We start from the raw sequence: 27,137 nt of genomic DNA on the forward strand, positions 1-27,137 counted from the left end.
CCCAATTGATGTCCTTCCTCTTCTCAAACCATCCCTCTCTTCCAGCTGCACCCCTAAAATCTCCAGGTATTTCTCAACCAAGAGCCGGCAACCCTACCTAATGCTGAATCTTGTGGTACCCACTGCTTCCTTCCTTTATGAGAACTGTCAGATTATTCATACACTTTGCTTCCTGTTTGTTTAACCAATTTTTAATCAATAAGAGGACTTATCCTGTCTTCCTGTAACTTCTAAGCTTACTCAGGAGTCTTTGGTGATGTACCTTGTCAATCATCTTTTGAAAATCCAAGTATGTAACGTCTACAAATCCCAATTTTAAATATATGTTTGCACTTGCCAAAATAAAAACAGTAAAATTACATGGGTGTGGGAATTCAAAGACTTTAAGAACTATTCAACTATCTCAGTTATAAAGCACTTGATGGTCTTGATTGCGTTTGTCTTCCCCAGAAGGTTGCTTTTCTTCCCACACCTCAGATAGGTACCTGAGATCAAATCTATGTCGTTCTCTGTACAGGAACAGACTTGTGTGATTTTCCTGTTGCTGCTGCTGTGCCTTCCAATGCAGGAGCTTCTATGTGGCAGGGTTCTTTGCCCCATCCCCTAGCGGGGCCATTTTTCTCCATGCCCCCAGGGTTTCTCTAGACTTTTTAAAATTAGCAATTGTATTTTATCGTATCAGTATAGCAATCTATATATCAGGTTTTCAGAATTCCCATCTTTCATTTTTTAAAAATGCATCTGTAGCCCCTTTCATTGCAGATATATTCTAGAGTAGGGTTGCCAAGTCCAATTTAAGAAATATCTGGGGACTTTGGAGCCAGGAGACATTGGGGTGGAGCCAAGATCAAGGCTGTGACAAGCATAATTGAACTCCAAGGGAGTTCTGGCCATCACATTTAAAGGGACGGCACACCTTTTCAATGCCTTCCTTCCATAGGAAATAATGAAGGATAGGGGCGCCTTCTTTTGGGGCTCATAGAATTGGACCCCCTGGTCCAATCTTTTTGAAACTTGGGGGGTATTTTGGGGAGAGGCACTAGATGCTATACCAAAAATTTGGTGCCTCTACCTTAAGAAACAGTCCCAGATAACCGTGGATCAATTCTGCATTATTTTTAATGGGAATAAATCTCCATAGGGAATAATAGAGTTCCCAGCAGACATTTCCCTCCCCTCCCCCCGTTTTCTGACGACCCTGAAGCGGGGGGAGGGCCTCCAAACCGGGGGATCCCCTGCCCCCACCTGGGGATTGGCAACCCTATTCTAGAGGCTTACTTAGAGAAAAGCCAGAGAAAACCTTGAAGGTGCATGAATGCACCATGCTTCCCAACAACATCGAACCCAGGGCAAGTAACCCACATTGAAAAGGTCTGACTATCTCAGAGCCACACAATTAATTTCAGCCAAAGTATTTAATCCAGGCCAACCAGTCCATACTGCTCTTTAAGCTCAGGTTGAAGTGGATGAGAGGACTATCTTCTACCCATTGCATTGTGATTTCACTGTCTAGATTAATTGTTGTGTTCTGGCACCTGTAGAAACATTTGCTGAATATGTGGCAGGGAACTTTAGACAGTCCTACCTCTCTAGCAAAAGTACCTGCAGGAGATACCTGTATAAGTTACTTGCATTCATAAGTTACATTTTTCAGCATTCACTAAAAGAATTATGTGGGCAGCAGAGAGGCAGTGTATAAAGTAGTCTATCCTGTTAGACTCTGTGTGCAAAAAACTTAGCACTTTTTGTAGTTCTGGAAAGATATTTTAGCATACCTCTCACTTGTTATGTGAAGTGCTACTGCTTCACAATTTCTCCATTCTATAATACTCATATTTGTAAAATTCTATAATACTCTATTTGTAAAATTCTATAATACTCCATTTGATAATACTCATATTTGTAAAATTCCCATATATGTGTGTGCTGAGGCTATGCTATATGAGAGGAAAGTGAAATGTTTTCATTGTGATGAGTTTCCTTGCAAGATGTATTACAGGTCTGAGACATGAAAGTAGCTAAGCATTTTTGGTACTGGGTACAATTCAGCTGAACAAAACAAATTTATTTTTCATTTGTGTTACCTTCATTTGTTACAGTAGTTTCTGCAGATTAAAAAATTCCACCCTATCTGTTTTACTGTGCTTTAATTCAGTTATTAGTGCTCTGATGTTGGTTTAGAAGTTCTGTGTTTTCTTTGGATTAAATGAAAGATTTTTAAAAATTAAATGCCAATTAAATGGTAGAAGTTCATATTGAACATAAAAAAGTACACAATAGGATTGCTTCATTCCTGCCTTCATACATGATTCTGCCCTACCTGTGACACAACTAAGCATGTATTCTCTTCCCTTAGATTACTGAAATAAAGGGTTGATTAAAACGTATTACTCACATGGCAATAATAACTCCTTTTTTCTACAAGGTAAAGCCTGAAAATATACATTTTCTACACATCTGGTGCTGGATCCCAGAAAGCAGACATGAATGACATTGCACAGAAGGCAGAGGTATGTATGAGGTATTATGGCTTTAATAAATTAACATGAAAAAAATAACAGCATAAGAGAGCTATGATACTCCAAATGCTAAGTGGGCTTCCCTAGAAAGGTAGGACATTTGGCATGAACATATAATTTTAAGTTTAGTTATCACCATCAAGAAATTCATGGGAGCTCAGGTGTATAAAGCAAAGCAGACACAGATTGGCTCCTGTTACTGAATGAATGGGGGAAGCCATTTTGAGTGAGGAAACTCCATGAAGTCAGCAGAGTTCCGGAACTTCACTGTGGGTTGGATCCAGACTATAATCTCCACTAACACAAGAAGGAAAGAAATTTTCTTCTTTCCCTCTTTCGCTGCATCTCATTGATTTTCATGATATGCTGTTCCTGAGGGACATAAAACCATCAGGAATAGCATTAGGGGCAAACTGGAAGCCTGCAAGGGTATTTGCAGAAAAAGCCCAGCAGGAACCTATTAGCATATTAGGTCACACCCCCTGATGTCACTGGAAGTGCAGTCATCCTGCCACTAATGATTAGTGGCAATAGAGAAAACAAACAGAATAAGGTGAGTTAAGTAACTTTGTGAATAGATGGGTGTTATGCATCAACACTCCCATCCCCCACCATCCCAGCACAGATGTTCACTAGCAATACACTCTCTTGAGACAGAACTCTTTCGCTTCCTTCTTCTCTTCCTCACAGGGACTTTAAAAAATATTTTTTTAAAAAATAGTTCAAAATGGGTAACCATGTTAGTCTCTAGCAGTAATTTTTTTTAGAATCTGAGAATATAGAAAAGAGCAGGAGTCCAGTAGCACCTTAAAGACTTACAAAATTTGTGACAGGGTATGAGCTTTTGTGAGTCACTGCTCACTTTTTCAGATACAGCTAGAATATGAGTCCATTTATGTGATTTATGTGTGATTTATAATGTGATTTATGCCATCATGTGTCAGCAGTGCCCTTTCACCCTCTACATTGGCCAAACAGACCATTCCAAATAGACCAAAGAATTAATGGATATAAGTCTAACATTAGAAACCACAACATTTAAAAACCAATTGGGGAACATTTTAACCTCCCAGGACATTTAGTTGCTGACCTAAGAGTATCAGTTCTCTTATGAAGGAATTTCAAAGGGAGATGAGAAAGACAGACTACTGAATTGCAACTGATAATAAAGCTCAAGACAATGCAGCCACCAGGACTTAACTGAGACCTAGGTTTCCTGTGTCATTACCACTGCTGATTTCTCTGTGCCTACTAGCCCTCTGCATATCACACCTAATCCAATCACACTTGCTATTGCCATTCACCTGCTATTGTCATTTGCCTGCTAATGTAATCCAACATCTGAAACCACTCCACTTCCCAATATATAGGACACATGGATTTACAGTCTAGCTGTATCTGAAGAAGCAAGCAGTAACTCACAAAAGCTCATATCCTGCTACAAATGTGGTCTTTAAGATGCTATGGGACTGTTGGTCTTTTCTATATTTTCAAATTAGCCATGGTTTCAGTACAATTTAAAAAGTAGTTGGAATCATCAGTATTGGGAGTCTTTAGCTCTACTAGCAGTGGAACCATTGTTAAAATTTAAACAACATATTTTTCAAGATATACCGTACATCCAAATTACTGGAAGATCCAAGACTAGATTCAGTAGAAAAAAGATTAGAGTTACCAGATCCTGTTCTTGAAATGGTCCCTAAGCTTTGCAAAGGGAAATGCCTGCCAAACACAACTTTTCTCATATTGCACTGGAGGTTGCCAAGGGAATGCTTCATTTAGCAAAATTCAACTTCTGTCCAACTCCTACGGGTGCGGGAGTCTTCTCAGAATCAGTCCAAGGCGTTTTTTTCTTCATTATGAAAAAAAGATGGTAAATCTACATAGCATAATGCAACTTAGGGTAGTAAACAGCTTGACTATTTCTACTGTCTGATTCAATATTTCTATTTCTACTGTCTGATTCAATATCTTTCATGTCTGTTTTACTGTCTAACTTTGCTTTATCTGCTTCTATCATATTTTCCTCATCATATTCTTTGCCTTGTTCACTATCTTCACAAAGATTATCCTTTCTTCATCTAAACCTGTCCCAAAGTCCTATGTGCCCAAACTTCGGAAGGGTGATGTGAAGGATAAATTTGAAGCCATGCAGAAAGCAAGGGAAGAAAGAAATCAAAGACGATCTAGAGATGAAAAACAAAGAAGAAAAGAACAATATGTTAGAGAGAGAGAATGGAACAGACGAAAACAGGAGGTCATTTCCTTTGCAAATACTTCCCCCCTATTTTTTTTAACCTTTTAACCTTTTAAAATAACTTACATACTTTTACTGTGCAGTACAAATGTTTATACTTTGACATCTGAAATGAAACATTCTCTAATCTTGTATAAAACCACCTTAGAATTTTTATTTCAAATGATTAGTCAGTCACATTAATATCTCTGATCTTTTATTTAGATGAAAGAACTACTTGCTTCTGATGATGATGAAGAAACACAGTCTTCTAAGGTGGAGAAAGCTTATGTTCCAAAACTGTCAGGTAAGAACAAAAAGTTCATGTTTTCAGAGATTTGGCATCAGAGGTCCATGCTTTGGGAGCTTTGGGTATTTACTGCAGTGCAGTCTACCTGAGATAACCTTTGCGGACTATTAGGAAGCTGTAGCTAATGCAGAATGCTGTAGTTTATCGGTCAAGAGAGGAGACAAGCATGGAACATATTTATCCTATTCTGGCCTCACTGCATGGTCTATCCACCTCATGGCATGCAGGCCAATTTCAAAGTGCTTGTGATAAAAGCCTTTCATAATTTAAAGTCCATTTAGGGACACTTTGTTCCATATGTTCCTCCCTTAGATCTTCAGGAAGGTATTGTTCCCATCTGCCTCTTAAAGAAGTAAGAACTTCCAAGGCATGGAGTCATGCTTTCTCTATGGTAGTGCTCATGTTAAGGAATATGTTTCAGCTGGACACATGCCTTGACATTTCATTTCTGGCAATTTGACAACTAGTTAAAACATGGTTGTTGAGGAAAAACTGTACTAGCTGAACTCTCTTAAGCAATTAAACTCTGCAAAAGATTTATGATAAATAAAAACAATCTGTCTAGCAAAATCTCTGCTAACTACTCCCTTTGTAGTAAATTGTGCATATCAGCACAAAGAGTGAACAAGGAATCTGGGTGGAGAAAAGAGAATATATATTTCTCCAGATTTTTTTTTAAAGTTGTATTTTCGTAACTATCCATCTTTATTTGGGACATCTTCCAAGGTGGGATAATTCCTGGGCTGTCAAAAATCACTTGGCATAACTTTTGGATAAACAATATCATACAACTGACCTCTGGACAAGACTTATTTCACCTGGCCCTCAGGGTTTTAGGTGTGTTCTCTTGATGTTTAACTCTACAGCTTTAAATCTCTCATCTTCAGACTGGTAGGATATGAGACTTTTAGAGGATTCCCATATTGGCCAGGATCATATGGAAATGTCCATCCCTCTGAGGCCTCATGTTAGGTACTCTAATATTTGTGCTCTAGGAAAAAAAATAGGGTTTCCACACACAGACCTCCAGCCACCAGTGGGGGATTGCCAGATCTAGGTTGGGAAACTTCTGGAAATTTGGGGATGGAGCCTGGAAGGACAGGAACCTCAGAGGGATGCAATGCCACGAAGTCTACCCTCCAAAACATACATTTTTCTCCAGGAGAACTGATCTAGAGATTAGCAATTCTAGGGAGTCCCCAGGCCTTATCTGGATGCTGGCATCCCTAAAAGAAAACCCATATTATAGTAATGTTGGGCCAATTACATTTGTGGAGTTCAAGGAAGACCATAACAATTATGTTGTGGAATTTTGCAGGATGGGCTAATTAAGAACTGGCCCAGAATCTAAGACTTTGATATTATCCTTCTCCAGGTATAAATTTGAAACCATTGAATTTCCTGACTTCCTCTCTTTATTTGTCAGTGCCACCCCAGCTATCTTACAAAGAAACTCTTACTGGACTTGTTTAGAATTTTGTGTCTACATTTCTGTCTACTCAGAGGTGCCTTTTTTCTGGCTGCTTTTCTAAATATTTGATTGGCCTTCAAATGAGGGTGTGGTTCATCCTAAATGGTGGCCTTTGGACTCTTACTACCTTACTTACTATCTATGCTATTGGGAAACAGATCCACAAAAGATCAGATAATATATTTTGCAAACTTCTGTTTGATCAAATTTGCTGCCAACTTTGGCTTCACAATAATCAGTCATAACCACTAATCCAATTCTAGAGGAAATTGTACTTATCTGTTCCCTAAAGTTCCAAGTCTTGTTGATTATATTGATGCTTGCGCCATCCTTTTTTTAAACACAAAGTACCTTCTTTTCAAATTGGTGAGATTTTTGAAACTGGTCATTTGCCTTTGTTGAGATGTTCCTCACTTCTCTGACTACTCAGTATTCCTTCCCTCACTTCTCTGATTATACCATGCATGCTTGCACTCCATCTTCTGTCTTCAGTACTGGCTTCTGCATTCAAGCCTAGGAGGTGGAATCAAAATGTGGCCTCAAGGGTTCTGTTCGGCCTGAAGGCCCCTTGAAAAGTAAAATAATTTCATCCTCTGCCCCTAGTGATTGCTTTTACCCATTTTCCATTTGATGCATTCAATGCACCAAAATTATTCTGTGCTCCTGGCCCAATCCAGACAACTGCATTTTACCTGAGAAACAGATGGTTTGATATAGACTGCAGATGCTTAAAAACATTTGAGATTGAGGGCCTGTAATATTTTAAAATCCTTTAACTCCATTTTTTATGGTTAATCTCCATTTTGTCAATCCAAATCTTTATGATAATGCGCTATTGGGAGTTGGCATCTGTGAATGAGATCGTTTCACTTTGAAACCTTTTAAAGGCTGGCAAAACCCTGGGGCCAGATTATATTCCCCTAGATCTGTTTAAAATTGATTCTGCCTGGTGGGTCCCAGTACATGTGAAATAATTTTACAGATAGTGATACATCTGGAGGCAGGCTATCATCATCTAGATTTAAAGATGGGATAGTAACAATCCTGCTAACTATTGCCCATTAGCTTTCTCTGAGTAAATTATATGCTGCCCATTTACTCCCAAGACTGGAAATTTGGATGAGACCTCTGCCATTTGGATGAGACCTCTGCCATCTAAAACTCTGACCAGGAAGGCGAATTCAGCCCTGCACTATGCACATGTTCTTCCTCATATGGTTGAAAAGTATACCTCTCAAAAGAAGGGTAAACTATATGTTGTGTTTATTAATATGAAGACCGCATGCCCCTAAACGGGCAGGCCATACAGTGCCTATTCTCCATTACAAAGATGAATCATGATGCTGTTCTACTTTCTCCATTGTGGGTCTACACTAGGCATTAAAAATCTTTTCACTCTATTGTGCTGCTTGATTTCACAATTTAAACTGCATTTTCTACACTGACTGGATTTTTGGGGTATGAGCTTTCAAGAGTCAGAGCTCACTTCATCTGATGAATGGAGCTTTGACTCTTGAAAACTCATACCCCCCAAATCTTATTGATCTCTAAGGTGCTATGGGACTCAAATCTAGCTGCTCTACTGAAGACCAATATGGCTACCCTCTGAAACTATTGCCACATAAACTATCAATCCAAGTAATGATGGATTTTTAAAAATCTCTTCTTGTATTGTTTTTAGGATGCCTTTTGTGATTTTGTATTGTTTTAGGATGCCTTTTTAAAAAAAAAAATCCAATTCTGAATCTTAAGATTTTAGAAATTACTTTTAATCTCTTTTTTGTGACATTTTAATTCACCATTGCTATTTATTACTTGACTGCTGTTTTTGACAGCAGAGAAACACTATAGGAATAAATAAAGCAAAGGGATGAAGGTTAAATTCATTGTTTTTCTTTTTACTATTCATAGGAACTGTCAAAGGAAAGTTTGCTGAAATGGAAAAGCAAAGGCAGGAGGAAGAAAGAAAAAGAATGGAAGAAGAAAGACAACGAAGAATTGAACAAGACATGATTGAGAAGAGGAAAATTCAGAGAGAACTGGCAAAGAAGGCGCAAGAGGTATGCTTAACAGAATCAACAAAGTATCTTAGTGATACAAAAGCAACTAATGGAAGTAAAGCATACATGATAATACTCCCTGTTCTATTAACTGAGGCATGTTTTTATCTCTGGTAAAAAAAGCACTTCTGCCAGCAGACAGATCTGCCAAATGCAATCCACTGTAAAATCAAAGCTTTCTTGTATATAAAGTTTTTAAAAATTCATGTAGCCTTGACAGTGTTGCATTGAGAATAACTAAAGGCATTGTTTTTTCTCTCTACTGCTCATTTACACTTTACCTCTTTTTCACAGTTTTTCTTTTTTACTACCTCTTGATACTTACCTATTAATACAGATTGGGTATTCATCAATTAAACAGTTAAATCAATTTTATTATTTTTCAATTGCTGAATTGAATGGTTTACATTTTCAAATTACAAGTACTGTTTCTGAAAACTAGGAAGTACCATTCTCTGGGCAAATAGTAATCAGTTTTGTATTTGAGACAGGAGGTAAAGTTATGCAAGTGGCAGTCTGTTTTGACTTCGTCAGGGACATTATAGAAGGTAGAGAATCATGACAGCAGCAAAAGTGTGAAAGGGAAATGACAGCAAATGAAGATAAAAAACCAGATTAAGTGTGAATTGAGCAACAATCACCCCAGCTACATGACCACACACAACCCCAACCCGCCCCCCCCCCCGAAAGTGGAATCATCTCAGATTTGGAGTTATTGGTATTGAATCATAATGATGTGGACTTCTTTAATTTTTTTTTAAAAATGATAAACTCTTTGTTCAAGTGCAGTTCTGAGGCTACTTTGCAGCAAAAATTTGCTTTATTTGCATGGGATGAAATGTAATTTCATTCAGTTGAGTAGCTTTGTGATTAGCATGCCGCTCATTAACATTAATTTTAAGACCTCACTGATGGTTGCTGTGTATGCCTTTAAACAGTAACAGGTAGATATTAAATCACATTGGAAATTCCAGTATTGCTTATAGCCATCATTACTAGCATCAAGAAAGGTTTCCATAATTGTTTCTTCATAATCAGCTGTGCTCTAGGTAGCTGCTTTGTTTCTGTGTGCATTGGAAGTTTCTTAAAATAAACTGGTAGTTTAAAAAATGGCTACAAAAACATTTAAACCAGGGTGTCAAACTCATTTGTTATGAGGGCTGGGCCACGTGTGTCATAAAATGTAATGCCAGGCAGCAGAGATATAGACTTTATAAAGGACCCAACACAAACACAATTAAAGCTTTTTTAAAAACTTAAAAATAAAGCATGCTTAAAAGATTAGCATTCTTGCAATATTTTATTTATTTAGCATTCTCTGATAAATGACACCTCATGATCTGAATTATTGCATCAAAATCTGGAGACAATGTCTGTGCTGTAGCAATCTTGAGTATGCTATTCAGGTATTGTTCAGCTGTGTGGCTGTAAGTTGCCAACAAGTTTTGATTTATTGACATTCATTATAGAAATTTCATGGTCAATGCTTTGAGCCTAAGACCCAGGGAAAAACATGAATTGGCTGGGCATTGCAAGCTTTGATACATAAGTTGCTTCAAGTGCTGGTCAGCCAAAGGAGAAAATAGAGGCTTTGCTCTGTAGCTCCTGTGTGACTGAGCAAGCCTGGCAAAGCAAGCTGTGATGTAGAAGGAAGGAAGAGAGAGAGGGAGAAGGAAGCAGACAGTGAGTTGCTTGTGAGTCTGATACGAACCCTCCAGGGGCCTGATCCAGCCCTAGGGCTGCATGTTTGACACCCCTGATTTAAACCATTCCTTTTTAGTAGCTTCTCAGTTTAAATATTTAGATTCCAGAAAACAGTTTTTCAGTACTTCATGCCCTATTATGGACCTGGTGCTGAAATGCAGATATTGTATGCAATTTGGCTTGAATATGCTTGAGTGTGATGTGAGCTGCATGGATGTCTATGATGCGGCTTTGGGGAGGTTCTGTAACATTTATATTGGTCCCAACTTTTAATTGGAAAAGTGGTTTTCTGCTTTTGGGGGTTCTAGTGAGAGCCCTAGACGGTTGCACACTCCCGCATTCTTTTCTGTAGGTTTACTTTCAGGAGTGCCTCAGAAAAACAAAAAGGGGAAGGGAGTATACCTTCATGCAACTCCCTCTTCTCTGCTTCTACCAGGACTCTCTCACACACTTCTGGCATGTGGCCTGGTCCACCTTCAGCCTTCCTTTTAAAGCACTCCTAGGGGAGGAGCATCCCTGGACTCCTCCACTCCTTCCCTTTCTAACTGTCAAGACCCTGAGCCAAGGAGATTCTGGTTGGGGATTCTGACATCTGCCCCCCCCCCGCTCAAAATAAGCTGCAAACTTGGTGTGGCCTTCCCTTTCATGCTCTGCTCCTCCTCACTAGGATATACTGGCGAACAGATTTAGTAAAACTTTTAAAAGAGTCATATAAATATTTTGTACACATTATACACACACAAATATTGGCCACTGTGTGACACAGAGTGTTGGACTGGATGGGCCATTGGCCTGATCCAACATGGCTTCTCTTATGTTCTTATGTTAAAGAAAAGTCTATCCAATGAGCTCTCAGATGTAGTCTCATTTTGTCAAAAATCTTTCTCAGAGTCAGGAGTATTCCTATTTTTCTTTAAAGTTATCAGTCTCTTGTTACAATTTAGTATTAATTTTGAGAGTAAGCCAGGCCTTAACCTCTTCTCTAAACAAATGCAAAAGCCTTTACATCTTTTTTCTTTTTCTTTGCTTGTATTGGGGAATTTAGCACAAAGTAGAAGCATATGATTCATCTATAGATTTATATTTGAACTGGGCCTATCTTTTATAGGATACATACAGAAACAAGTTGTACCCCTTTAAGAGTTTGCAATGTTGGGAATTATTTAATCATTATATCTGGAACTATATAAGCTTTGAGATTTTTTAATAAAACAATCTTGTCAGAAGTAAGTTTTCCATTTAGGAGATTGTGACCAATTCTGTTGAAACAAATTAACCACTTACGTGTGATTGAGACCATTTTGCTATCAAAATTCAGAAGACTTTTGCATCTGGTTAGAAAAAAGGTTCAGGAATGGCTTGCTCCTAATATAAATCATTGGTTATAGTAACAAAGATTAAGAAATCAAGGGGGTTAGTGAAGATTTTGTTATAACAACGATTCGTAAATGGTGTTCCATTATATTCTCAGGGAAGTAATAAATTTCTGGTATGATTTTAAAATGTTTTAAACAGGGCTTTTTGTGTAGAAAAAGCCTAGCAGGAACTCATCTGCATATCAGGCCACACCCCCTGACACCAAGCCAGCCAGAACTGCATTCCTGTGCATCCCTGCTCAAAAAAAGTCCTGGTTTTAAATGCTTTATTCATGCATCATTGAATGGGATGGTGCTGCAATTATTTAGTAAATATAAGAAATAGAGCCCAGTTCATCTTCTAAATTATTATATTTAAAGTGTATTTAAGTGGAAGCATTACATATGGTTTCAGCCCACAATAACTTTGATCAGTGTTATACTGTGTCTTATACTTTTAAGAAAGAGATCTCCAACACAAAGCTGCATGGAGTTACCTAGAATAGCTTTCTTTAATTAAAATTAGTTTTCAAGCTTTTTGTAGAAAGCATTTTGCCAGCAAAATTCAGAAGGCTTTTCCACCTGGTTAGAGAAGAGGTTCAGGACTGGCTTGCTCCTAATATAATGCAGAGAGCATTTTGCATATGGTCAGAGAAGAGGTTCAGGACTGGCTTGTTCCCAATATAAATATAAACACTTAAGTGGTTTTGAGAGGTAAGTTCTTAATAATAAGCAATATATTTTAAAAAATGATTTGTTTTTTTAAAAAATATCCACATTAATTCAGCTTTGTGTTGTATCTTATTATATAAGCACAATGGTTTATTCCAGGATGAGAGACTTTGAAGAAAATAAAGAGGTTACAGAGAGCTAAATTCAGAAGGCTTTTGCATCTGTTTAGAGAAGAGGTTAAGGCCTGGCTTGCTCCCAATGTTAATACTGAATTGTAATGAGAGATTGATAACTTTGAAGAAAATAGGAATGCTCTTGAGGAAGGCTTGATTGAGGAAGACAAGTTTAAAAAGTTTTACTGATTGTTGTTGGCCAGTATCTCAGTGTTTTGTTTTGTATTTCCTGTAATATGAACTGTGATTTCATGTTGCTGTTTTTTTCTGCCCCTCATCCCAGCATACTCAGGGCCACAGGCCTGGCAACTGGCTCATTGCCCATTGGGCCAGGCTTGCCTCTGGCTGATTCATTAGTGTCTGCCTTCCTCCCCTCAGATACATCAGCTGCTGCCTGCAATATGGGCTGTGCCACCGTTCACAGCACCACCAGCTGCAGTGCCCCTTTCTGCCATGGCCCCCATCTGCCCACCTCTCTCTCTCTGACTTTTGCTGGCTACTTCTTAGCTCAGTCAGTGACTGGAGTAAGGACTGCCATGTCATACTTCTGCTGCAGTATGTGCATGATATGTGTGTGTGTGTGGGGAGGGTAGAGCTGTCCCCACAGTGGTCTTTGTAAATTTCTCCTCTTGGCACTTAGCTGTTTGCAAGTAATAAATGCTTATTGTTATAGATGGTAACTAAGACGTTTACCTGCCAGAAAATAATTGCTTTTTAAGTATCATTGTCACAATGTAAAGTGAAGTGTAGGTAACTAATAATTCAGGACTCTAGATTTTGTTAATTAAATGACAGTGTATTATCTTGCAAAAAAGAGGCACACAGGATGGTGTTGCACAGTAGTTTTTGTACTTGGGTGGAACATCTGAACGCACCATCATTTTATCAAGAGTGAAGGATATCCTTGTAGAAATTAGAAATGGTGCTTTAATTACTAGGAAGCAGGAGCTGGATATTTTCTGATCACTGTTTATAGATGTTTGAAAAGGGATGTGCATCAAATTTTATGTGCAGGAGTTTCACAGTTGACAGTGCATATATTTTGTACTCTGGTGTCGATATCTGAGAACAATAAAATGCATGAAGCAGTCAATGGTGTCCACATTTTGTATAGACAAAGGTCCTGGCTAGACATTACTGTCCTGGGAGAGATTTCAACTCAGTAAAACTTTCAAGTGCATTACCATGTAGAGAACATAACATATTAATGGGGTTGTACTGCATTTCTACATAGGCCATCCTTGACCATGGATCAGTCATACATTCTAAAAGGTTTACAGACTTGACAGAGGACAACCAAATTCACATTATTTTTTCCATAACAGGCCTAAACAAATTATGATTAATCATCCTCAAACCATTCTACAAGCCATCAAAGGCAGCTTACCCAAGGCATGGTAACCCTCCTATATTCGATGCCTGTCTAAAGCTGCAACAACGTGAGGGTAGGGGTGGGGAAGGCATCAAAACCCTTTCAGGCCATAATAGATGACTGGTGAGTTCAGTTTGACTTGGTGGGTCACAGATGGTGCTGATTTGCTTCACGTGGTACTGGGGGCCTGAGTCACTTACTGGGTTAAGATTTTTTTTTTCTGGAAAGTAATACCTGTCCAGGACCTAAGTGATTGTATCAATTAATAGTGACACTGTAAATGGAGTGCACTATATTTGCACATTTTAGTGCCAAATTTTAATTTATAAACACTCATCAATAATTTCATTTTATGTTTAAAAGGAGCAGGCATAGAGCAAAAGTAACATTATTAAAATTCTTATTTAATAGATTGATGAACAATTTAACAATTCGGGAACTGAATCAACATCAGAGGTAATCAGACTTCTTTACAATGCAACAACCACCTATTTCACTGTTATTATTGTATTAATGCCTGCATTAAAAAGTACTTATTTTGGGAAAATAATATGAGATCACTTTTGTAGATGAACACTGTTAGATATCACATTTAACATATTTTGTTACCATCCTGTTGCCAAATCAAATATCTGCAGAATTACTATTATTTGGCTCTCACTTTACATGTGACTTGTGTGTGACTTTTTTGTCACATAGTGGCATGCATGTTGCATGCTTTACCTTGCTTTCCATTTCCCCATCTAATCCTTTAAAGCAAAATGTATATTTCTTCAGATCAGTCATCTGCTTTTCTAATGTAATATGAAGGATACTCTGAAATCACATCTACTAGCTGATATGGAGATTGTGACATATTCCTTATAATTTTGCTATCAGACTGGAATACTGACTGAGTTGCTACCAGTGAATTGATGGAACATCATGGGATGCATAGTGCCAGGGTAAATGTGATGGTGTGGTAGTGCTTATAGCAACTCTTCCATTTATCATCCATGCCAATATGATACCATTACAGTTACAGCTGTACATTTGCCTTTGCGTTATCTTCTGACTGCACTATTGTCATTAGGCATGCATTCATTTACAACAATTAAGATGGACATGGTCCCAGGTCTCCAAGATACCTCTGAAATCTTATTAAATATTCTTTGTCTTTGTAGGATATTTTTAAAGATAATTTGGGCCATTAGTTACCTTTAACAAACAGGAATTGACATACATTACTTCTAATATATTTAAAAGCAAATTATTGTGAACTGCACTTTAAACTTGGGCACAGTTAATCACATGCTAACGGCCTAATCTGCAACCCTGTTAAACTGAAGAATTTAGATTTAAGATGATTTACGTTGTGAATCAGGGCTTTTTTCCTGGAAAAAGTGGTGCTAGAACTCTCAAGAAGGAAAGCAAGGATAAACACACAGTATTCTTTAAAACAGTATCATTTTCATAGTTCATCACTGAACTATGTCCAAACTTTAGACATGCTGCTAGGGGAGAACAGCTTCCATCTGGTAGGCTGCTAGGGGAGAACAGCTTCCATCTGGTAGGCTGCAGTTGATTTTCTCTTTCCTGTCTGAATCTGCCCCAGACTCTTTCCAGGTTTGCAGCCTCTGCCTCACCCTGGGCAAGAGCAACAAGTCACCCCCCCCCCACACACACACTGTCTGTCTGCTGCCTCACTCACCTGTAGCCACTACTGCGCATCCTATCATTTAAATCTTATTTTTTAAAAAAATATTATTTTTGTAGCATCACAAGTGACATCATGCTCCTCTGGTGCCCCTCATGAACTTTTCAACATTTTTGGGGAAGTTTGTTTCCTTCAAGAGGTTCTGGCACATTCCCTCTGTGGGGGGGGGGGAACCCTGGTTGTGATCCTAAAAAAAGCTAATAAAAGAATTATTATTATTATTCAGGAGTTGGTAACTGAGCTTCCTTACATGCAGGATCTTTCCAGATAGTGACTCCCACAAGGAAAAGTTGGTTCCTTCACACAGTGACAGCACACCATCTTTGTTGCAAGGGTCTTTCTGATGCAATTAGGGAATGTGCTGCACATCAGTGCTTTGTGATAGCCTTTTGGCACCCAACTGGGTTGGGGGGTTGATTTGAAACCATAGCAAAGGCTGAACAGAAGATAGGACTGGTAGGAACATTTTGCATGCTAAAATAGAAATATATACTAGAAACTGTGTAGTAATAGGAATGTTAACATCAAACAGGTAATTTACCTCATGGTCCCACACCTGCCATGTACAGAATACTACTTGTATCATATCTGCCATAGTGGAACAGTAGGATTGATTTACTCGCCAACTGAACATTATCTGTGAGTTATGTTGATTTTGGGGGGAGCACTTTTTACTTTGTAAACACAGGACATCTCTTTGATAGACCTAAACATCCACTTTGTGTTTCTATTTTTGTATTTATTGAGTGGTAGCCTTTAGAACTTCATGAAATCTGTTTGGCCAGGGGATAAAATTTAGACTGGGTTTTTTTTAAAGTATTAAATAGCACACAGGAAAAGGTCTATTTAAAAGATGTCAATCAGTTAAGATTTAAGAAGCCTCATATCATCCTAAGTACCTGATAGTCAGTCAGACCAATACAAAGACTGACGTTATGCTTCATAGGGTTGGATTTTTTTTTAACCTGTATGAGAATATTAGCATTCAGTTCACAAACTTAAGTTTTGAGGCAGTTTTAAAAAATGTGTTTCCCTGCAAAATTTATTCTTTGTATATCATGGCATGCTATAGAGTAGGAATCACCAACCATAAAATGACTGCCACAAGAGGCAGAGTCAACCACAAAAATGTCAGGGTTTGATTCATGGCAACTTCAGTATTCCATGTGGGAGCTCAACAGGGTGACTTTTAAAGTAAATGTACATTTTGAAATATTTTTCTTGCAACACTGTGAAGATCCTTGTGCTGTGGTGCCACTTGCCGCTGAAGCAACTTTTTAAAAAATGTGCACAGCTAATCTGCAGTGGCCAGTCAGAAGTTCTGCTGAGCAAAAGTTCACCTGGTCCCTCCCACTTTCTAAAATCACTTGGCAGATGCCATTACACCCATAGGCACCATGCTGAGGACCCCTGCTTTAGGATATCTGAGAGTTCTGTTTTAGATAATGGTCAAGGTGGAATTGTCCAAGTAAGGTTGTATGGCTACTCCAGCATAGTAGCTAAGAGACTGAAGTGGGAATCAGGAAGTTCTGTATTTGCCTCTGTGGAATAGAGTGGTAAAGCTGCAGTACTGCAGTCAGAACCCTCTGCTCACGACCTGAGTTTGATTCCAGCGGAAGCTGGTTTCAGGTAGCCGGCTCGAGGTTGACTCAGCCTTCCATCCTTCCGAGGTCGGTAAAATGAGTACTTAGATTGCTGGGGGGAAAAGTGTAGATGACTGGGGAAGTCAATGGCAAACCACCCCATAAAAAGTCTGCTGTGAAAACGTTTTGAAAACAACATCACCCCAAAGTTGAAAACGACTGGTGCTTGCACAGGGGACTACCTTTACCTTTAGTTAGGAAAGTCTCTCACTCTCACTTCCGGGCTATGCTTGCTAGCAGATGGATTCATGAGTGCTCTTGCTTGCGATTCCCCCTGACTGGGCAGGCGGAGGGGTGTCACTGATTTGACACCCCCAAAGAGACTCTGGTGGGGTCTCTTAGGCATGGGGCTTTCACATGGGAATGGGGGCCGTGAAAAGTCAAAGAACATCTTTAAACACTGGAAGCAATTTGAATCAATTGGAATAGGGACATATAAATCGACCCTGATTATAATTGGATATTTCTCAAAGAGACTATTATTTGGCTGCAATATGGTCTGAACAATATGAGGTATCTGTTAGAAGGATTCTTTCTTTGCTGTCTGATGTGAAACTTATATGTTTACATTTACAACTACAGTTGGAAGAGACTGAGAAGGATGGGCTGTCTGGGACACTGAGTTCTTTTGTAAGCAGGATTAATGGACTGCGTTTGCTGACAGAGAAAAATGGCTATGCTAAGGGAAATTTCTTACAAAAAAGACATTTTAAGCGATTTAAAATATCTGAAGCAAGATCTTGGTTTATTGGTTGATTTGATTCAGAAGCAAGTGGCAGCTTTTTTGCTGAAAGCTAGTGAAACCTCAAATCTACATGAGCAAAGTGCTAATGAGAACCTGGTGATATCTGTGGATTTGAAGTGAGAGATTGAGCTGTTGGGAAATCATCAAAAGAGAATTAAAATGGATGCTTGTGGCGTATTAAAAAAAAAAAAAAAGAGGACCGGAAATGGAGGCTGACTCAAGCTAGGAGGAGAGGAACATAGGCTGTGGAATTCTCCTTATTTGCTCCGAGAAGGATGACTGCATTAAGAAGTGAGAAGATGCATTCCAACCAGAAAATCATGATGTGGAAATATTTCAGAAAGAAGACTCTCCTGAAGTAGACTTTCCTCAGTGGGTAGCTGGACATGGACTTTGTAAGAAAGTTGGATATGTGAAATCAGAAGGCTAAATGAAATGGGGTTTTTTGGGTTTTTTTGTCGTCTTTGTTTTTGTTTGTTTCTGGATTATAATAAGCTGTATTGCTTAAAATAAGATGGATTTAAAAGTTAAAGGGCTAAAAAGTTCTTTGAAAAGAATTTATGTAAAAACAGTTTGTTTTAGATTAAGTTTTAAGAAGGCAGATAACATAATTTCTTCACAAATTGCTGAACTTTTTTTTTATAGACAACCATATTAGTCTCTATGTTTGTTATAAATATGGGTAATTTTATAAATTAAGCTATAACTCAGGAGGAAAATATTTTCTTTTTAGTAAGAAGGATTTCCTGAAATGTTTTTATTTTAGAAAGTTGGCTAGGTAAAGATTAATAAGAACCGGTTGGAGATTTTTACCTTTGGATCTTAAAAGGTGTTTTTACCTAGCTTAATAGGGAAACAAGAGATGGACTAATTGTTAAAAAGGTAGACAATACAGATGTCATGTAAATTGCTAGACTTGTTTCTTTAATAATAATGCTTCTCAGGAGAAACTGTTGATATTGAAATAGATGTAATACCAGGTTGCATTCTTTTTGTTTGAGGGTTTTTTCTATCTCTCTTAAGGATAAAGATATACATTTTTCGTGTTTCTGTTAATGAGAATAGGGCCAATCTGTTAAAATCACTTTTGGTTGTTTTTTTTTTTTTTTAAGTTTAAGCCAAAGTAGTAAGCTTTGTGTTGAGACTGCTCTGACTTGTGCAGATTTATATGTGTGGAAGAAGAAATGTTTAGACTTGTAAATAATAGTTTGGTAAAAATGTTTTAAAATGGAAGATAAAGATGGCAAAACATATGGAGAATTTTATACTTGCCGGTAGATTGAATTGGATACCTTATTTGGAGGTACATTTAAAATTGATGTATTTGTATTTTTCTTTCCCCCTCCATTTTCCTATTCTGTGTATGCCCTCCCTCCCTTCCCTTTTTATGCTTTTTCTTTTCTAATTAAAACTAATAAAATTATATAAAGTGGAAAGTCTCTCACTCTCTACTTCAGCAGCAATATGAGGATATTTCTGACCTGTGTTCAAGGATTGTAATATTAATTACAAGATAATAGAAGTGAAATGCTGTACAAATGGTTTATGAATGAAATGCTGTACATTATGGTTTATGAATGGTTGCTGGCAGAGTTGGAGCAACTACTTCCATTGTCCATTTTGGAAGATTAATTCTGCTGTAGCTGAGGATTTTGGTTTCTCTCCCCCTGGTCTTGCACTGATGCTGTGGTAAAAGCTTATTTGTAGGTAGCAGCAGCTATTCTATTCCAGTGTGTTCATGGCAAAATAATAATAATTTTTTTTGCAACAGGAAGGTGATGATTCATTGCTAGTAACTGTAGTTCCTGTAAAACATACCAAATCACCTGGGAAGATGAAAATTAGTTTTGAGGACCTAGAAAAAGAGAGAGAAGAACAAGAGAGGCAAAAACATGAAGAAGAAAAACGACTGAGATATGAACAAGAAAAGCAAGCTCTCAAGGAAGTCAAATATTTTTCACCAGTTGTGGTAAGCAAAATCTTTACATGCTGATATCAAGAATGTTTATACAGAACTGGTTTCAGAGGGTGGCTATGTTAGTCTGTAGTAGAACAGCTAGATTCCAGTCCAGGAGCCATTAAGAGACCAATCAGATTTTTTGGGTGAGGGGGCATGAGCTTTTGAGAGCCAAAACTCCATTAATCAGATGTATGACAAAGGGAGCTTTGACTCTTGCTAGTTCATACCACCTAAAATTTTGTTCGTCTCTAACCTCTGCAATTGAACTGGATCTATGCAGCAGTAGACACCACTGATTGCAGTAGAACTGCTTCCAGGTAACCTATTAATGTAAATTTATCATGAGGTTTATGTTTTTATCATAACTGTACAATATAGGATGAAGATGAAAGTAAAGACAGTGAAAGAAAAGAATCTCCTTCTCCTGGAAAAGTGAAATTAACATTTGAAGAGCTAGAAAGACAAAGACAGGAAAATCAGAGGAAGCATGCAGAAGAGGAGGCCAGGCAACGCTTAGAAGAGGAAAAACGTGCCTTTGAGGAAGCAAGGCAGCAAATGGTATGTTCTGACATACAAGTCTTTGTGAAAGGAAAATATAGCAAAATCACAGTGAAATCTTACAAGTCCTTTCTAGTCTTATTAGGTAGTCCCCAGTTACAAGAGGATCCTGAGTAGACCCGTTTAGGATTACATTGTCAGTTTATGATGTCTCAGCAGTATATATATATGAGACCAAAGTATTTTTAACTGCTGCTTTTTTGTGGTCTAAGTGAGTGCTCAAGCATTCAGAATGATTGACTGTAGTCTGGAGAGTTACTATGGTCTTCACAAGTTTATATCACTGTTTTGTTTTTATTCTATACATTTTAAAAAATCATGACTATATTATTACTATGTTGTTTGTCATTTTAAAAATATATCTGAGGCTGCAGTTCACTAGTAAAAAAACTACATCCATATAAGTACACTTTTTTAAAATTCTGAAACTTTTTCTATGCTATTTTCAAAGTCCAGCATCTCTTGATTTACCTGCACTTCAGCTGCTCTTTTAAAAGACTGTTTTTTTCTGGGCTTTGTTTACCAAAGATGAATGAAGACGGTGATGATACAGAGAGTGAAAATTCTGTCAAAGAGTTGCATCCTGGGAAACTGATACTTGGCTTTGAGGAATTAGAAAGACAGAGGCAAGAAGAAGAAAGAAGAAGAACAGAAGAGGAGGCCAGAAGGCGTATAGAAGAGGAGAAAAAAGCATTTGCTGAAGCAAGAAAAAGCATGGTAGATAATGTTGTTTGTTCACTGTGGAAATAACTGCTAGATCTATTCATGAAATTGTGTTTTCAGTTTTGGGGTACAATGGTAAGTTGAATTTTAATTCATAGTCTTCAAAATGCCAGAGGTGCTCCCATGGAACATATGATTGTCAGTTCTATTTTTAGTGTATTGAAATCAGCATGTGTAGATTCTAAACATGTCAACTTGAGGCAAAGTTAGAGATGCTCTAAGATGAAGGAAGAAGGCATGTATGAAGACAGAGACGAGAATTTGTATGACAGGGTGGGAAAAGATCATAAATTGCACCCTAATAGGATCTGGTAACAAAAAGCCCCCTCCTGCTGCAAACTTCTCACTGCTCCATGTTGTTTTGGGGTTATTCCTGTGCCCCAGAAGTAGCATTTCAGGGGGTATTTTGAGTTGCAGTTAGAGGGAGTAGTTGTGATTTGTTGACAAAAATCCCTTTCAGTAGCAAAAACTATGAACCCAAACTTACATTTTCTATTAACCAGGCATCTAGCCCTGGAATACAACTGATTGAAAGAGTAGACACCAAAATGCAAATCTGAGTCGTAATCAGGAGCTGGGAATGATACCCTACGTGGGAATAAAGAATGCTTTTATACTACACATTTCTCTTTCAAATGAAACAGTGAACACCATGTGTCAGAATGGCCCTAAACTTCAATTTAAATATAAAACTCATTCCCACTACATTATAGCCATGTCACAGGAAGATTCAAATTGATTCATGTTTAATTAGTTTGAAACCATTCAGTAGAGAGGTCTCCATGAACCCCCCCCCCCCCAATATTTGAAGTGTGTGACTATGAACTGCAGGTCTCATGTCTCTGAACAAGAATATTATCCATTGTCTCTCTGGAACAGCTAATCAGTAAATAAGGACTGTAACCAAACCATGCAAGAACAAGATTGCATCTGGTGAGGAAATGGACCATGTGGTGTTTTGTTTTAAAGAGGGGAAATGGAAGCCAAATGTTCAGTGACATTCCTAGTTGGTTATAATTCTTGTATCTTTGTTCTGTTTTTCAGTTTTTTGGGGGCTGGTTTTGCTTAGTATTATGTTATGCATATTAATTCATTTCTTCTACACTTCAGTCTTCATTCTACCATTTGCTGCAGTCAAACTGTTTTGCATGGCTGGATCCATGAATCCATTTTATTAGAGGTGGTACTTTCCTCTGCTTCAAGAAGCCCTTTCTACTTTCTTGTTTCAGGATAGGGCTCCTTGTGCCAGTGAAAAGTGCCACTGATAGCAGAATGGATCCATGGGATTCAGCCCACAGTGATACAGCCCCACTGAAATAAAAGTCATTATGTGGAAGGAAAGCCTGTTTTTTCAAATGAATTTATTTCCAAGTAAGTAATAATTATTAGGCTTGTAATTGTATAGTGAGAAGCAAACTGTGAGAGGCGCAGTTGCATGGATATAGAAAGCTTTCCACATTAGAAAACATACTTTTATGTGTAATTTTAAAGGAAAATTAAATATGAGAGAACCTTCAGGGGAAGTATAAAATGGATTAAGTGTGCACATGAAGACAATCATGAGGCAGTCCCTTGAGATATGCAGAACACAGATGCAGAGTTTGAACCACAGTCTGGGGCTTGCAATGAAGAAGAGAAACCAGCAAAATCACTCTGTCCTTCCACTTCAGTTAGCAGTGCTTCTGTTGCCACAAGACATTCCGCTGGCACAGGAGCAGTGGCTGGTTCTCCATCCTTATTGAAGCCTGCTAGACTGTCCACATGAGCCATATAACCTCCATTATCTTGGAGGTCTTGGAGGAAAGAACCCATGGTCATCCTTAAACACGTGTAGTTTAAGGATGAACCACTGCAATGATTTAATTATAGAGAGCACATCTACCATCTATCATTAACAAAATTATAAATTATTTCCTACAGATTCCAGATGATGCGTCTTCACAGTTATCCAAAACTGTATCTCAAGAATCTCTTACACCTGGAAAACTGGAAATAAACTTTGAAGAATTACTGAGGCAGAAAATGGAAGAAGAAAAGAGACGAACAGAAGAAGAGCGCAGACAAAAACTGGAAATGGAAAAGCAAGAGTTTGAGCAGCTTAGGCAAGAAATGGGAGAGGGTCTGTCTCCAATATTATCTCATATATAAAATGATTGCAGTACTTTCAATTATTCACTTTTTGAGTCAAACCATTGACTGAGGAAAATATGCTCACAGTTTAAAGCTCATTGCTGTAGACTTAACATTTCAGTTAGAAGTCAGCTAGCAAAATAAACAGTAGGCAGGCTAGAGAAGCTAGGGAGCCAAGGCATTTAATGCTCTACTAAAAATCATCATCAACATGATTAGCAGTTTGTCAAGACTCCATAAATTAAGTGTGGTTTTGGTGCAGAAAATCTGTTTCATTGTCAATAAACTTGTACCATGATTTTCACTGACAGGAGGAGGAAGAGTGCGAAATCTTTGAGTTAAGCAGGGAATATGAGGAACTGATAAAATTAAAAAGAAGTGGATCCATTCAAGCAAAGAATTTGAAAAAAAAGTTTGAAAAAATTGGGCAGTTGTCTGAAGAAGAAATACAGAAAAAAATTGAGGAGGAAAGAGCAAGAAGGAGAGCTACAGACCAGGAAATAAAAGAAAGGGAAGCAGAGAAATTTCAAGAGGTATGTTGATATTCAGATACATATGGGGAAAAGATTGTGCTGTTATTTAACCATTCTAGTGTAAGCAACAAGTGGCCTACTTACTTTGATCTTTATTGTATTACATGTATATAGGATCAGCCACTCTAATTAAAGTTGGTTGGTGGTATCATAACAATGCTTTTTTGTTTTGTTTGCTGTTTGATCTGTGGTAATCTGGCTATATTTTCATTAAATTGTCTGTCTTCATTATAAATTACTTAAATATATATATTTAAAATAACACCAGTCTGGTTATTTGTATGTAGCTGCCCTGGAAACCCAGATGTAATTTTTTTTGGCCACTGTGTGACACAGAATGTTGGCCTGATCCAACATGGCTTCTCTTATGTTCTTATTGTCAGGCATGCAAAGTAGTATGTGAGTATATGATTCAGAGTACTTCCAGAAGTTTCAAGCTCTTCAACTAAAATCTTTACCAACTAGTACCACTGGTAGTTCAAACAGGGTTTGTTAAGGAGTCAGTGAGCTGACCCTCTGTGTTTCCAGGGCAGCTACATACAGACTGGTGTTATTTTAAATATATATATTTAAGTAATTTATTATGAAGACAGACAATTTAATGAAAATATAGCCAACAGATTACCACAGATCAAACAGCAAACAAAACAAAAAAGCTAGCTTTATCTAACACTATTCAGAAACTATGTTAGGCAGCACAAACTTACATCCAGATAAAGTAAGTGGAGTCAATGATCTCAGCAACGTTTTCACGGCAGACTATTTACGGGGGGGGGGGGGGGGAGGCTAAAAATAGAAAGAAAGGCAGGAGGAAAAAGCTTTAACCTGTGCGCGTGTGTGTGCATGCGCATGTGCATAATAGTGGAGGGAAAAAAGAACTGCATGGTGCCGTCGTGTGGACTGCAGAAGACTGTTTCACCCCGGAGTGATTCGAATTGCAGTATGGCAGTCTGATTCATAATATCCAGAACAAAGATATTCGGAACAGAACCAGGTCAGTTTAACACGGACTCAACATGCTGTGTGAACAGGGCCCATGAGTAATTAGAAAAGACAATCCTAGGAAAAGTTGAATGCAACAGGAAAAGAGGAAAACCCATTATGAGATGGACTCACTCTATAAAGGAAGCCATTACCTTCAGCTTGCAAGACCTGAGCAAGGCTGTTAATAATAGGACAGTTTGGAAGCCCACCATAAGTCAGAATCAGCTTGATGGCACTTAACACACACATTTGATTAAGGTACAGTGATGTATGCTGATAAAGCAACTAGTGGCCTCAGCATTTGACTCTTCAGATGGGTGCACCTCAGGTTACATATTACAGCTAGTTCAGCTGAGCTCAAATGAGTAGGTTGTATTCTTAGTGTTTGACTTAATAATTTATTCACAGAATCAAAGAATAGAGTTGGAAGGGATCTCCAGGGTCATCTAGTCCAAACCCCCCCCCATGTACAATGCAGGAAATCCACAAGTACCTACTCTCAGTGACCCTACCCCAAGCCCTGAAGATACCAAAAAACAACCCCCCCCCCAAAACTTCAGGATTCATGTAAAACTGGCCTGGAGAAAAATTGCTGCCTGACCCGAAAGTGATGAACAGCATTTCCCTGGGCATATAAGAGGGGGCCAAGAGAACTAAGCACTGATGCAACCCTTCCTGCCTTCCTTCTCATGAGCTGCCTAAATTCACAGAATCAGCATTGCACCTGGCTGTCATCTGCTTCCTTCTCCCTCTCTCTTGCCTCCTTCTGCATCATAACTTGCTTTGCCAGGCTTGCTCAACTGCACAGGAGCTACAGAGTAAAGCTCCTCCCTTGGGGAGGAAGGAGAGCTAGCTTTGCCAGGCTCTCCCAATTGCACAGCAGAGCTACTGAGTCAAGCTTCTCTTTCTTCTGTTGGCTGAGACTCAACAAGTCAGTGACATGGATTCAATGTTCTGAGCTGCAGTCTTGTGAGCAAAAATTCTACTTTGTGAGCTACTGAATAAATTAGTGTGCTCTGGGGTCATCCTTCCTGAGCTAAGACAAAAATGTGTGAGCTGGAGGCTAAAGATCTGTGAATTAGCTCGTGCTAACTCAGCTTAGAGCAGGGGTGTCAAACATGCAGCCTGAGGGCCGAATCAGGCCCCCGAGCAACTGACTGTCATCTGCTTCCTTTTCTCTCTCTCTTGCTTCCTTCTGCATCACAGCTTGCTTTGCAAGGCTTGCTCAATCACACAGGAGCTACAGAGCAAAACCTCTATTTTGTCTATTTGAGGCTTCTCCCTTGGGGAGGAAGGGGGGAGGGAGAGCTTGCTTTGCCAGGTCTCAATTGCACAGCAGAGCTACTGAGCCAAGCCTCTTTTCCTTCTACTGACTGAGGCTCCTCCCCCTCCTGCTTCCCTGGGGAAGGCAGGAAAGAAACAGAACTTTCTTTGCCTAGTTCTCTGGTTCCCATGAGAGAAATACAAAGAAAGCACCTTTAAGAACAATGAGTGCTAATTTTTTAAGGTTTTTTAAAAAACCTTTTAATTGTGTTTGTCCTTCATAAAGTTTATATCTCTGCTACCTAATCTAAAATAGAAACACATGGCCCAGCCTGACAAGGTCTCATTTGTTAGATCCAGCCCTCTTAACAAATGAGTTTGACACCCGTGGCTTAGAGGAAACACTGGTCTGAGTGTGTCTGTGTTCTTTATAAGGTTTATATCTTCCCTACCTGGCATTACATTTTATGACACACATGGGCCGGCCTGATGAAGTGAAGGATCCAACCCTCCTAACAAATGAGTTCGATAGCCCTGGTCTAATTATTAGTATACTGTGTATCTTAAATTCAGTGGCCAATTTTTCCTTCCTCTACTACTGCAATGATAGAAATTGGATTTATACCCCGCCCTTCACTCAGAGTGGCTTACAATCTTCTTTCCCTTCCTCTCCCCACAACAGACACCCTGTTAGGTAGGTGGAGCTGAGAGCTTTGAGAGAAATGGTCTCAAGCAGAACAGCTTTAAGAAGTTATGACTGACCCAAAGTCACTCCAGCAGGTGAATGTGGAGGAGTGGGGAATCAAACCCAGTTCTCCCAGTTAAAAGTCTACACACTTAACCACTACACCAAAACTGGCTCTCTAGTCTTTGACAGATTTGGCCACCAAGGTCCACTTGATGCTTTTCTTCATTCTCGTCATTAAAAGAACCTTTGCTATTGCAGTTAATGGTCCTAGAGCACTACATAGCAATATATACAATCTTACACTACATGTTTTCCAGCAGTTCAAGGTATATAAACTTGGTA

The 27,137-nt window shown here is 38.6% G+C and overlaps 1 protein-coding gene across 1 annotated transcript in view; it reads left to right on the top strand.

The window, feature by feature from the left end:
• Positions 1–27,137, top strand: part of NEXN (nexilin F-actin binding protein) — a 55,562-nt gene that overhangs the window by 24,218 nt on the left and 4,207 nt on the right. Inside the window, exons 2-12 of the mRNA XM_060232057.1 lie at positions 2,426–2,510; positions 4,585–4,776; positions 4,981–5,062; positions 8,448–8,596; positions 14,284–14,328; positions 19,728–19,922; positions 20,295–20,474; positions 21,003–21,191; positions 23,118–23,316; positions 23,453–23,454; positions 23,642–23,860. Of these exons, the coding sequence (XP_060088040.1) occupies positions 2,484–2,510; positions 4,585–4,776; positions 4,981–5,062; positions 8,448–8,596; positions 14,284–14,328; positions 19,728–19,922; positions 20,295–20,474; positions 21,003–21,191; positions 23,118–23,316; positions 23,453–23,454; positions 23,642–23,860 (1,479 nt within the window). The 5' untranslated portion in view covers positions 2,426–2,483. The remainder of the gene's footprint in view (positions 1–2,425; positions 2,511–4,584; positions 4,777–4,980; positions 5,063–8,447; positions 8,597–14,283; positions 14,329–19,727; positions 19,923–20,294; positions 20,475–21,002; positions 21,192–23,117; positions 23,317–23,452; positions 23,455–23,641; positions 23,861–27,137) is intronic.

Source organism: Heteronotia binoei, chromosome 2 (genome assembly GCF_032191835.1).
Source record: "Heteronotia binoei isolate CCM8104 ecotype False Entrance Well chromosome 2, APGP_CSIRO_Hbin_v1, whole genome shotgun sequence".
NCBI lineage: Eukaryota > Metazoa > Chordata > Lepidosauria > Squamata > Gekkonidae > Heteronotia > Heteronotia binoei.